The sequence below is a fragment of the Molothrus ater genome, chromosome 15, assembly GCF_012460135.2.
Source record: "Molothrus ater isolate BHLD 08-10-18 breed brown headed cowbird chromosome 15, BPBGC_Mater_1.1, whole genome shotgun sequence".
In the NCBI taxonomy this organism is placed as follows: Eukaryota; Metazoa; Chordata; class Aves; order Passeriformes; family Icteridae; genus Molothrus; species Molothrus ater.
In genome coordinates, this window is record NC_050492.2 from 6,379,697 (window position 1) to 6,392,601 (window position 12,905).

Consider the following 12,905-nt stretch of genomic DNA (forward strand, 5'->3'; position numbering starts at 1 on the left):
AATTTTTTCCTCCCAGTAAAATGCCCAACTCATCTCACTTAGGTCCTTTATCTTTGGGAGAGAAGCCATCCTTTTCTCATTCCTGGTCAAACTGCTCTCTGCAAGGGAAACAGACATAGAATCTTCCTGATCCAGCCCTGAGGCCCAAGATGTTTCAGGGCTCACATTTTCAACACCTTCTGCATCTTTAGTGTGTACATTTATCACATCTCCAAGGCAGTGATACTGACAGAGAAACTGATCCAATCTAATCCAAGTCTGGAAATAATTACTGAATTAAAGAAGGAAAAAAAATCCAATGCTGAAAGGGCACACAGGTTTCAAGAAGAATTGCAAACATTTCTGATTCAGATATACAAATTCTGATGGTAAAGAAAGAATCAACAACTGTTTCTCATGCTGGCAATATATATTTATTGTCATTTTGGAGATAGGTTACCATGTGTGTATCAGGTCTTCAGACTAAAACAGATTGGGATTATGATTGCTTAGCATATGCCAGTTGAAATGCAATGACTGAATGTAAAGCTCACCCTTACAAGACCTTCAATTGGTCTATTTTTGCATGTGTCTCCCCCACACACTTAAAGAAAAAAAAGAAATCTGAACATCTTTCCCTCCCCCTTCATTTCAGCCTCAGAAAAACAAATGACCACCCAACTGGACCTTTTACTAGCTTTACTAATAATCTGCTAGCAGTATCAGAACATTCATACTGTTGCTTCTACAACTTCAAAACAAAGCAAAGCCTTACAGTGCTCTTCCTCCACGTTACCTGGCTATTGAGTCCAGCTTTAAAGACTGTCTTATATTAACTACTGCAGTGCCAGGTCTGACAGTCTGTGCAAAAGCTGCTGCAGTGCTACAAATTATTGAACACTTTCCTGTCCATCTCCCATGTACTGACTAACAAACATCTTCCATTAATTTAAGAAGCTGCAAATGCTGTCCCCAAAAAGGGAAGGGAAGGATGAAGATGTTTTGTGCTTTCATACAAAAAACAAACACCCAGGAAAAAAAAATCCTTCAACTCCAATCCCCTACCCAAAAAAAACCCAGTTCAAAACTATTGGTTTCCCACTGTCCCCACCCTCCCCTAGCTTTAATAGTCACCATGAAAACAAATGCATACAACTTACTGTACAAATACAAAGCTGCAGGCATTCAATGTACAGAACATTCTGAAAATAGTTCAAGCATAAAAAGTACACTTGATAATTGCAAAAATAAAGTTTCACTTTTTTAAAAAACATTTTGATCAGAGCTCAAGCAAAACAAACATTTAAGGATTCCTACCTCAGCTTAACTCCCTAAGAACACCATCTTCAGAAATTAAAAACAAAAACCTCAGATTTTTGGTGATAAAGTAACTGACCATGTCTTTAATGAAGAGAAATGGTATATACAACAATGGCACAGACCTTAAGCATCAGCAACATTTCAGCCAAAAGTAAGTCAGCAAGTGATCTGAGTCATTCTTAGCATCACACAGTACTCATTACTAAGAACCTCAACCCACCAAGAACAGATATCAAGTTAGACTGGTATAAATGGAAGGAAAAAATCCATGACATCAAATAGGCTCAGTTTTTGTCACTGAACACTTTAGGCTAAGTTTCACTAGTGCAAGACCATTTGTTTACCCAATTAAATGAAAGCCCATAAATGTCACGATTTAAGAACACTCATACAAAACTATTTTTTTTTCTTTTAAAAAAGTGCCACATACCATACTTTTACTAAAAAAGTTACAAACTAATGGAAGACTGTCTGTCTCCATCTCTTGTCAACAAGGAAAGGCCAAAGTGATTCTCTGATGCCAGCTCGAAATGGTGTTCTCTGACCTATCCCCAGCATCTCCAACTTGGAGCAGTCCAGCTGAGCGTTCCTGGGACGAAGAGCACCCACAACTGGACTGTCAGTAATCTAAAAACAGACACAGGAGACAAAAACAAAACCCACACCAGTAAGTAAACAGAAGTGACAGAAAAATACTTGTACATGTACATGAGAACTTTGTTCTTCATAGCTTTCTATATAGGTATGGTTGTCTCACTCCCTTCTATTTTCTGGGGGTTTCTATGGCTTTGGATTTTTTTGCTATTTGCTTGTTATATCGTTAAATTTATTTCAAACCCATCAGGCCATGTGAACTGTCTTAAGGCACCTTTTTCTCACTCTCTTTACGGCTACTATTTGTGGCTTTCCACATTTTATTCCTATTTTCACTCTGCAATTATCATCACAAGGTAAGGAATAGTCCAGAATGTAAACAGAACCATGTCTTGATCAATATGAAGACAACCATGTCTTGAAGAGAAATAGAATTGAGCAGAAAAAATTAAGTCTAAGTGTTCTCCATTGTTCTTCTTCCATCTCTTCCAAGTCACATTTCAGTTCCAGTGTTCACCAATTCAGAATCCTTAGAATTTATTTTGGACATAGGTAGAATCCTCTGACATGTCATACGCCCATCACATTACCAGTATGTCTTCAAGTGTAGTCTGAAATGTCAATAAAACTGTAGGACAAGTGTTTTAAGCAAAGCAAAGCAAAAATAATTTGCAGTTCTTAAGTGCATGTACTCAGAAATAAATCTGGACATTGCTCAACTTTTACAGAGCCCTATCTTCAAGTTAAGGTTCTATCAATCTAACATAAAAGTACAGATTTACTTGTGACTAAGGGGAACTGTTCTGCAGAAATACCACTACATTATAAACTAGTGACTGACTGCATAATTTTCCTAATTCAGCAGGTCAAAGCAGGTGTTTTTTTTCCTGAGCTTGATACCAGCCAGTCCCCTCAGCTACAGAGTTGCTGTGCTGGACATGCACAGCCTGTCCTGAAGAGGAAGCTGAACTTCTACAGCCAGTGGGAGACTTGCTACTTGCAATGATCAGGCACATCTGTCTGCCACAGGTCCAACACCACATCACTTACTGGTCTCAAGTGGCTGCTGGGAAGGTTGAAAGCATCTGCAATTGCACAGGCCATCTCATACTTAGTCATCTGTTCATTGCCAGACCAGTGAAAGGTTCCTTTTATTGATGGGTCCTAGAGAAGAACGAGGAAACAGATAAAAGGAAGCAGTGAGTTGGCCCTCAGGCTAATTCCTGTGCAAGAACTGTGCAGAATTAGCATCCAGCAAGACCCTATCTCAAAAGGCATCTTACAGCACCTCAGTGGTGTTCTAGAAACATCTTTACCCTTTCAGAGAACACTTGACCAGGACCTGAGACTGGAAAATGGTGTTACTTCTATCTGACCTGACTTCACAGACAGTTTGTGTCCAGTAGAATGAACAGGAGGGAAAGGAGCTGCCACCAACCAAGCAAGGTCAAAAAGCTGGGGGGGAGGAACTCAGCTGTTCTGTGATGTTCACTTACTCAAAAACAAAGGCAAAAGGCATCACACACATTCTGAATGTTAAACTGCAAACCCTGTACAAGTCCAGTCCATGTTTTCAAAGTTACTGTGTGAAAACCATAAAGGTGGCTGTTTGTTGTTTGGTTCTGTTACCTTGCAAAGATTGTAATCTGAAGGTGCTGTAATGAACAAATACAAGGAAGTACTCTAGTCCAGGGGCATTGTTTGGCCACTTCAGTGTAGTTAATACAATAAACAAGGGCATCCTTGAGAATTACATTCAACCACATGGGTTTTTTAGTTCAAACTAGAAATTTGTAAATGGCATATCAGAGTAAGTTGGCATTTCTAAATCTCTCCTCTATACCAGGAGACACAAGACCATCACAGTCATGCACAGATCCTGTAATATTACAGCCAGTTCCTTCCTCCCTCCCAGCATTCCAGCAATGCCAATAATCCAAGTGATGTGCAGTTCTCAGCTGTTCAGAAGCAAAGCTGACAATTCCTACTGTTTTCACCTTGCAGAGGCTCATTTCTTGCCATTCTTACCAACATTCTCTTCTCTGCTAGTTGTCTGCAAACAGCTGCTACATCCTTGACATTGGTAGGAAATCTCTGTTGCCAGTGGTCCATGTTGGCAGATTTATTACTGAACTGCACTTTATCAAACATAACTGTCACAGCACTTTCCTCCAGTCTTTCCACCTCTCCATACAAGACAGGAATCCTAAGTACTGCAGTGTCTAAAAGAAAGAATATTTTACATCAGGGGTGGGTACCAGTGTTGCAGCACAATCTGAAAAGTGGAAGTGTTAAGAAATATGCTGATTAAGCATCTACAAATCACAAATAAAATGCAAGCAGTATGTCAGCTCACAGAACATAATTTTAATTTATATCCAAACCAGTTTATAAACACTAAGATTAGAGAAATTATTGTATTATTATTATTTATTCTCATTTATGCCATTGATTTCCAGAAAGTTAACAAGTTTTCATTTATTACATAAAGATGCCTGTGTGGGTTAGAACAAAAATTAAAAATTAAAAAACCCAACTACTCTGAGGAGTTTCTCCAGCACTCCCCTCTGGGTAAGAGCAAAGGAGAAAAATTCCCACCAATCCCAGATCATCATATTTAGGCATAAATTACAAAGATTTTTTCACCCATCATGCAGAAGCCTCCTGTAAAAAGGAGGGTATTATTTACCAGAAAAAAACCCAAAAACCATGAACCTTGAAATAAATGAAAAGCTTGAAAAATAAGGAACAGGTTCACAGAACACAATAGTAAACAATGTTAGATTCCAGGACAGTGATTTGAAAAATTTACAAAATGCAAAGAGAAGCATATTTTATGATGGAATACATCATACTAGTCTATCTCTGTCATGAAGATTCAAAAAGCCTCTGAGGAGAAATCCAAGGCTATGACAAATTACTTAAAAATAGTTTTGCTGAAAGAGAAAACAAAAACATTTGACCTGAAATTAGAAGCTGAAGTCATCAACACATTGCCATTCTTAATACACTTGGAGGAAAATGCTATAGCTATTGGAGAGACAAACAAAAAAAGCTAACACAGAAATTATTCTCACAGAGAAGTAAAAAGCTATTGGAGAGACAAACAAAAAAAGCTAACACAGAAATTATTCTCACAGAGAAGTAAACCAGAATAAGTACTTAGACAAAAAAAAACAAATAGAAAACTCAACAGGACACTGATTTCCTGCTGCTCTAGATGCAGTTTCTCGGTCACTCAGCAGATATGCTCTTCTCTTTAAATACTGGTTGAAACATCTATTTTTAAATTGCTTTAAAAACATTCATTTCTTGAGAAGACAACTGCCTTGCTGTTGTTCTCAGTTCTCTAGGATGTGGAGAGGATCAGCCTCATGACTAACAGCTCTGAGGACCTCCTGACAATTTGTAGTTCTAGAAGCATGACTTTATACATATACATATATATTTATAAGTATGTATCCCCTTCTAACCAAAGTAAAGTATCTTTTAAAAAAATGTTAAAACCATTTACTGGAGATTTTTGCATTTTACAACAGAAATGGACAGGGCAGTTCTTCACACAGCTACAGATTTGACCAATGGAATTCCACCTACTCTGTATCAGTAAATTAGTGGTTGAAACACCAGAACATGGAAAATACTTGTATTTGTAGGAAGCAAGAGAACTCATCTTTTCAAACCCTTTACTCATCACCACTCCACACTCCACTGCTGCCTGACAGATCCTGCTCCAAAAGGTTACAAAACCAAACTGCAGTGCTGGGCTGGGGGAAGGCTCCAGCAGGATACCCACACTTCCCTGGATTTGGTGAAGTCTTATCTTCACTGCCAATGTAGAACAGGGAGCAAACAGCATCACAGTCAAATTCAGACATGGTATTTAATCTAGAGGTGGAGTGAATAGCTTGTCATTTAAATTTATTTTTACTTCAATTAGACTTTTCCTATCAAAAGTATTATTTTTAGCAAAGTTTCTTTATTACTAGTAATGCCAAATCCATCACACACAGCATATGTTTACTTACTGGAAGACCATCACACTAATTTATCAATAGCTTGGTTCTCTGGTTGGGAAGCACAGAACCACAGTGTGATTATCAGAAGCCTGTTCTGCATGTGTACTGAGATTACTTTCTTCAGATTTTTTGATAAAATACAAGTGCTTCTTTCCTTATAATCTGTAACTGGACATTGACAGTGCACTACCTGGAAACAGCCAAATCTCTCTTTTATACAAAAATTAAATTTTAAATTAAAGAGAACATGCTCTTTTCACTTAAGTAGAACTTTAAAAATTATTTCTGTGTATTTCATGTGCCAAATTTTCATTAAGGAAGACGTAAACAAATTTTAAAAATCTGGTTGCTTAAAACCATAAATATGTTGTTAAACCTTTTGTTACAAGCAGGAATATGATGTATGTAAACCAAAATGGGAGGCCTGTTGGTATGCATAATAGAGCAAAACCCAAAGAATAATAAGGCTCTGTGTTGATTTGAGCTGTATTATTACTGAATCCCAAGTCTGGTTTTCCCTTTAAGTAAACATACATTAATAACATTTGTAATGCATCCTCATAATTACTGCAGCTATATATTGAGTAAAGTATTTCATCTTTCCTTAGGAACAGCAGATTCACAGTAGACAAAGGCTTATGAATGTCCTTCAGGAAGAGATAAATAACATGAATGAAGATTGGAACAGGTAAGAAATAAAAGCTTTAGTCAGGGTATAAGCAAGAGGAATTGCTCATGAGCAAGGAGACCAACCCCTAATCACATTCTTCTCTGATACTCGTTTCCATGGTTTTGCAACTTCATCATTGATTTAAGAGCCTACTAAGCTAATACAGAAGTGAGCAAAAATAGAAAGCCTGCATTGAGTGTCTTACCTTCATTGTTTTCCAGAACTGCCTTTTCACCCTCCAGTTTGGTTTTACCATAGAAATTCAGGGGATTTGGCACATCAGTCTCTTTATATGGAGGGCTTGTTCCATCAAATACATAGTCTGTGCTAATGTAGATCAGAAATGCTCTCACTCCAGCTAGGAAGAAATGTTCATAGATAATTTATATTAATTCATGCCTTCTTTGAAATCCCAATAGCCACTTAAATCTCCCAAGGATCTCATCCTCCATGCACATTCATTCCTGCTGCTTTGTCTGTTCCCTGATCCTTCCCAGAGCTGTGCACACTACTCTTATGGAAAACAGATCAAGAGCACACTGATGGCAGAAGTGACATTAACACTTGCACTGTTGGTACTGATGTCCCTGTATAGATAGATGCAGGATTTGAACCAGACACCAAATCCATGAGATGATCTCCTTACCTGCCTCCTTTGCTAAGTTTGCTGAAGCAGCCACATTGAGCTGAGAAGCAGCATCTGGTTGACCTTCTACAACATCTGGCCTTCTCTCAGCAGCACAGTGCACTATAACATGAGGCTGGAAATTAAAGACTAATTTTAAATAACCAACATGTCAAAAGATGGCAGTTGCACCCTAACTCTAAGTAATAAAAATTGTTATTTTTAATTCTGGCATTCCGAGGAGCACCTTTTCCTTTGTATCTTTTCACAATAAAACCATGGTACTTCAAGATAAGAATAACATTTGACATTAATTGTGAAATTATGGTCTTCAGTAGCTTCAATCTTGCAGCAGTTTGGAAGTTGTGGGGATTTTTTTCTTTTCTAACTCTGTATAGTAAAATATATATTATTATTATATTAAATATTTATATACCCTTGTGTGTATGAGAATATATATTATTATTTTATAATATATATTCTCATACACACAAAGGTACTAAAAATTTTTAGGTAAGCTATTTACACACGGCTTCTTGATTTTTGCAGATTATTAAGATGATAATTACTATTTTATAGAATGACACCCTGGATCATGTATTTCAGGTTTTATATATTCCTCTTGGCACTTAGACTGAAAAAACAGTGAACACTGCACACTACACAGAGTTACTGCTGTTGTATTTAAATACTCCTCCACTTCTCCAGAACTGCATATTGACACATGACTGTGTCAATAACTCAAAAGTATCTTTTCCTGTGCAGTGTGCTGCAGGTACAGCTGTGCCTGCAGCCTGCCTGTGGTGAGCACAGCAAAGGCCAGAACTGTCTGTACCCACAGAGCAAACCTCAGCTCTGGGCGGGGCAGAACACACACCTTTGTCAGAGCTCTGCCAAAGCACCAGCCCCACTCACAGCCCAGAACTCAGCAGCACTATCAGCTGACCACTGCACACATAAGGTACCCCTCCCATCCACTTTACACTCCAGAAACTCACCTGAAAATCGTGGATAATGTCATGAACTGCAATAGAGTCCAGAAGATTAACATGTTCAAATCTGGGCTGAGCTCTCCTGTATCCACAGCCAACTGCATTCCAATTGTTTTCATTGAATTCTTTAAACACAGCCCTGCCAAGAAGTCCCGTAGCACCAGTGATCAAAACTCGCCTACTGGGAATGTCAACATCTTCCTAGGGAAATGACAACAGGAAAAGTTTTGTTTCTACTGTAATTTTGTACTGTTTTTTTCTTTAAAAGTATGCAAAACTACAGTCAAAGGCTACCGTATTAAAAACATTCTCCTGAGTCTTTTGGAGTGCCTCATTCAACACCAACATCTGGGAGGACTGCAGCCACTGCACTATTGAACCACATACTCATAGGTAATGAAAACAAACTTCAGTGAGAAACTCATTTACTTCTAAAACAATCCAAACCACTAGTGAAGATAGAAGTTTAAGTTCATTCAAAAGCTGATAACTTTATGCCATCTGAAAGGAGAGAACTAACTTCTTTAGAAAACAGACCCAAAAGATGTAACACATAGGGTCCAAAGCCTACAGCAAATAACTCTGGATAGGCTGTGCCTGTTAAAAGCTGCAGCAATACAATGTAACTTACTGCAGTAATTAAAATTTTGAATTTTATTATCAAATAGAAGAGTAATTCACCGTTATTCAACACAATAGTCTAATAGTAAGTAAAACCAAGATAAGGATCTCTTGTCAATTTTACAAAATGCACCTGGAAGCAATTTGACAATTTCAGCTCTCAATCTATACAACAGACTAAAGCTGTACTTCAGCTTCTGCACACTTTGGTACTTGGGACAGCTGTGAACATCAGCACACATGAACTTCATCCCACCTCTCACTAGAACATCAGCTTTTCAAGACAGCAAACACAAGATCCATGTCTGTTTCTGCAATCTTTATTTTCCTTTAATGCTTTCCTTCGGTATCTGCCATGAATAAACCAAAAACCACCTGCTAAAAACAAAAATAAAAGCATATCTTTACCATGCCTGTGCAGAAAAAAACTTTGCGTGCAGAACGCACAGATCTCGGATTTCCTGACCAAAGGACAATTTGTGACAAATGACTATAATTCTGTACATGATAGAATGCTTTCTGCTATGCAATCTCAACAGCCCTGTAATTTCTAAGCATTGTACCAGACTGGTACTTTCTGACTGCAGCACAGGAAGCCACAGCAATCACTCCCACTCACTGTCTTTCACCCGTGAAGTTACAAAGCTTTTGTTCCATAAGGGTAGAGGGCACGATGGAAACAGCCTACCCAAAACAATTGTTCCAAGTTCCCAGCACAGGGCAGGAATTTTTCTCAACTCTAAATCTCCAGATGAAGGCTGATTTATTCCCATTAGTACTAGATGAAAATTAATAATTGACATCTGGATAGTTGCCTGAAAAGGACAGACTACAGCAAGTGACATTTCAAAAAGTTACTTTTATCCTTAAATGTTACCTGAGAACACAGGTGGTTTACCATTTCTAAGGCTACCCAGGCTTCTCTGAACAGCATGAGCGAGAACATGCAACTACTATTTTCTTCTGTACCACTTCTCTTAGCAAAGTCTGCATAAAGTGTCACAGGATCTGTGATCAGAGGTCCACAGCCAGAGGTGCTCACTAATAAGCATCCAACACTTGCTGCAGAACAAAGTCAAAAGGTTCTCTAAAAACATCAAAAGATCACGGAGTATCTTCAGTAAGTAGGAAGTGACCAACCCAAAACCAAGTGTTATTTGCAAAACCTGATGTTTTAGAACCTCATTCATCTAAGTTTGTTTATTTTAGATATTGTGAAGAGGATGTTACATCAGCAGCACAGCTTGAACTGGACACAAACACAGCTTTCACCAAGCACAGCTTGCACGCTACTGCTGTTGTCTGCAAGACTAATTTATTCCTATCACTTGTTTCTGAAAGAGCAAAACAAATGATAGATGGTTCTTATCTATCCAACACAAAATAATTACCAGTTTGAACCTCTTCTTGCCAGAAGTTTTAACATTCTGGTGATACAGAACCTAAACAGATGAACTCTTTCCCTGTATGCTGCCTTGCTCCTTCACAGGACATGACCTAGCTGCAGCAGCCTTCCTATGGTCCTCTAACACTACCAAAACAGCAATTCTGAGGTTTATAATGAACCATCCCATTTACTGTAATCTGATATTAACCAAGAACAAAAAAGTATTGTGTTTACAAGTCTCAATTCACATAAACAAGTCACAGCATTATCAGACTTAAAAACAGCATTTATGAGACATCAGATCATTCCCAAAATAAACAGACACTACCAAAATATAAAATAACGGTATATTTTATAAAAAGAACAAAACATGATGCATTTCAAAGTCGAAAACCAGAAACAAGTACTTTTGAAGTTTATTATAAAGCTTTGTAAGCTTTGTATTTTTATTTAGAAAGTCATGATGAACTGAAAACACCAATTTTAAGGAATGGCCACCAAAACCCGGAAGCCACTGGTGTAAAAGATTCACAACACAATCCGATGAGATCCAGATCCAAGTCAGTACAGGGAAGGGAACGTGAGACTGAGCTCTCAGCTCTGACATGCCCTGCAGCCGCAGAAAGCAAAAGACAAAGCCTGGGGGCTTTCCGAAGGCTCGCACTGACAGGTGAACCTGCACTGGCGCTGCCAGAAGTTGTTGTGCCGCTCCCTCCACGCCCAACCCTCATTGCTGCGGCAGCTCACGTTCACCTGTGGCTCACCACCGGCCCCGCCCGGGACAGCGGGCACGGACGCGCCTCCCCGAGGAATGAATCCTCTGCGGAACCACCGCACTCGGTCGGTCTCTATCTCCGAGCCCTTCCCCGCGCCTCGGGCCCGCCGAGAGCGGCGCCGCGACCCCCGAGCGCCGCGGGCTGCCGAGAGCAGCGTCCCGCTGGCCATTCCGCGGGGCCGTGCGGATACAAACCGACCCAAGCCCCGGAGCCCGCGGCCGCTCCCAGCCGGGGTTCTCAGGTACCCGCGGTCCCTCCGGCCGCAGCCCCGGACCCCGGGCCCAGCCCCGCCGCGAACGCGTCAGCGCTCCGGGCCTGCCCGCCCGGCCCCGCGCTGCACAGTGGCACAGCCGCACCGGGCGGGCTGCCGGCCCCTCCGCCCTCACCTCCACGAGCTCGCAGCGTCCCGGCGCGAAGCGGATCCGGAGCTCCTTCTCCCGGCCCACCATGGCGGGGCCGGGCCGGGCCGGGACTGGGGCCGCTCCGCGCCCGCGGCTCCCGGCGCTGCGCGACTGAGGCTCCGCGCCCGGGCTGAGCCACAGGGGGGCGCCCTCCCCGCGCCGCGCGCCCCACGCACGCGCCTCCCGCCGCCGCGCGCTGATTGGCCAGGGCGCGCCGGAGGGGGCGGGGCCAGCCCGGGTATTTAAAGGGGCAGGAGCGGCCCCGCGGGCCAGGGAGGGCCCGCACGGGGCGGGCGGGGCAGCGGCGGGGCCGCAGGGACTGTGAGGGACAAGGGGAGCTGCCAGCGATAATGGGGCTGCCAGGGACCGTGGGGCCGTCAGTGGCCGCAGCCAGCCCCGCACCGCCCCACAGTACAGCCACGGCAACACGCCACGGGCACCGAACGCTGCTGGCCTCGGGGCAGAAGAGCGGCAGGGGGGTCCATGTGCCCGGTGGCCGCCTTACCTGCAGGGCCGCTCCTCTTCTCGTGTTCATGGTGCTCTAAACAGTGCCAAAAGTCACTGCACCGAGCACGTCTGGTGCTGCGTTTGAACATCTCACCACACTTCCCCTATTGAAACTGTGAACCTTCTATTGGAAGTCCTCATTTGTAAAAAACAAACATCAGAATTAAACCAAATACCATATGATCCTAGATATACCTCAGTCATTTATAGTGAATTTACATATTCACTATAAATTACTAAATTCCTCGTTTTAGAGTGGAGAAAAAGGAGCATTTTCAATTGCCTTTATTCAAAGTTTGATATAAAAGCAACTGGTAAGTCCCACAGAGAAGGGGGGGTTGTTTTTGAGAGAGCAATCCCAGCTTACAGTACTGATCCTGAATGTATCATTACATGCTTCCAAGGTGACAGATTTGATTTCTTTTTCAATACAAAGTTTGGAAAGTAACAGGATACTGTATACAAAGTGTTACTGTACCATTTCTGACCCACACAGGCAAAGACTGGGTGTAGCAAGATGTTTTTTTAGTAAGAGAACTGAAGATCAGTAGATGCATAAAAATTATCGGCCAGAACTTACTGTAGCTACTTCACACTTGTATCTATGCCAATGGATTTATTTCAACTTGACTTAATTAAAACAGTTTTGTTTGGTAGTACTCAAGGAAGAAAACCAGAAAAGTCTACCAAAATTTAATAGAATCATACTAGAATCTTACAGAATATTGTAAATTACCTTTATGAAAAATAACTAATGTTTAAAGGACAAAAATCTGTATATACCTAAAAAAATTAAACCACTTCAGCCAGTTTCTGCCTTCATGGAATACAGATGCCCTCTTTCCCCCTGTAACAAACTATTGACATTTAATTCCTTTCCATTAACCTTAGAATTCTATTTCAAAATATCAGAATATCAGTAACTCATAACTTGAAATCAAGAAGGAACTACAAAGAAATACCAAACTGTTTAGTAGCATGGAGGCAAGAACTCCCCCTACACCTGATATCACA

The 12,905-nt window shown here is 41.0% G+C and overlaps 1 protein-coding gene across 1 annotated transcript; it reads right to left on the minus strand.

The window, feature by feature from the left end:
* Positions 1 to 390: 390 nt before the first annotated feature.
* Positions 391 to 11,514, minus strand: MAT2B (methionine adenosyltransferase 2 non-catalytic beta subunit). The gene is made up of 7 exons (XM_036391703.2): positions 11,370 to 11,514; positions 8,206 to 8,400; positions 7,229 to 7,343; positions 6,788 to 6,940; positions 3,922 to 4,115; positions 2,944 to 3,057; positions 391 to 1,926 (listed from the first exon to the last, which is right to left on the minus strand). The coding sequence occupies exons 1-7, from the start codon at positions 11,430 to 11,432 to the stop codon at positions 1,756 to 1,758; spliced, it is 1,005 nt and encodes a 334-aa protein (XP_036247596.1). The 5' UTR covers positions 11,433 to 11,514; the 3' UTR covers positions 391 to 1,755.
* Positions 11,515 to 12,905: the final 1,391 nt, after the last annotated feature.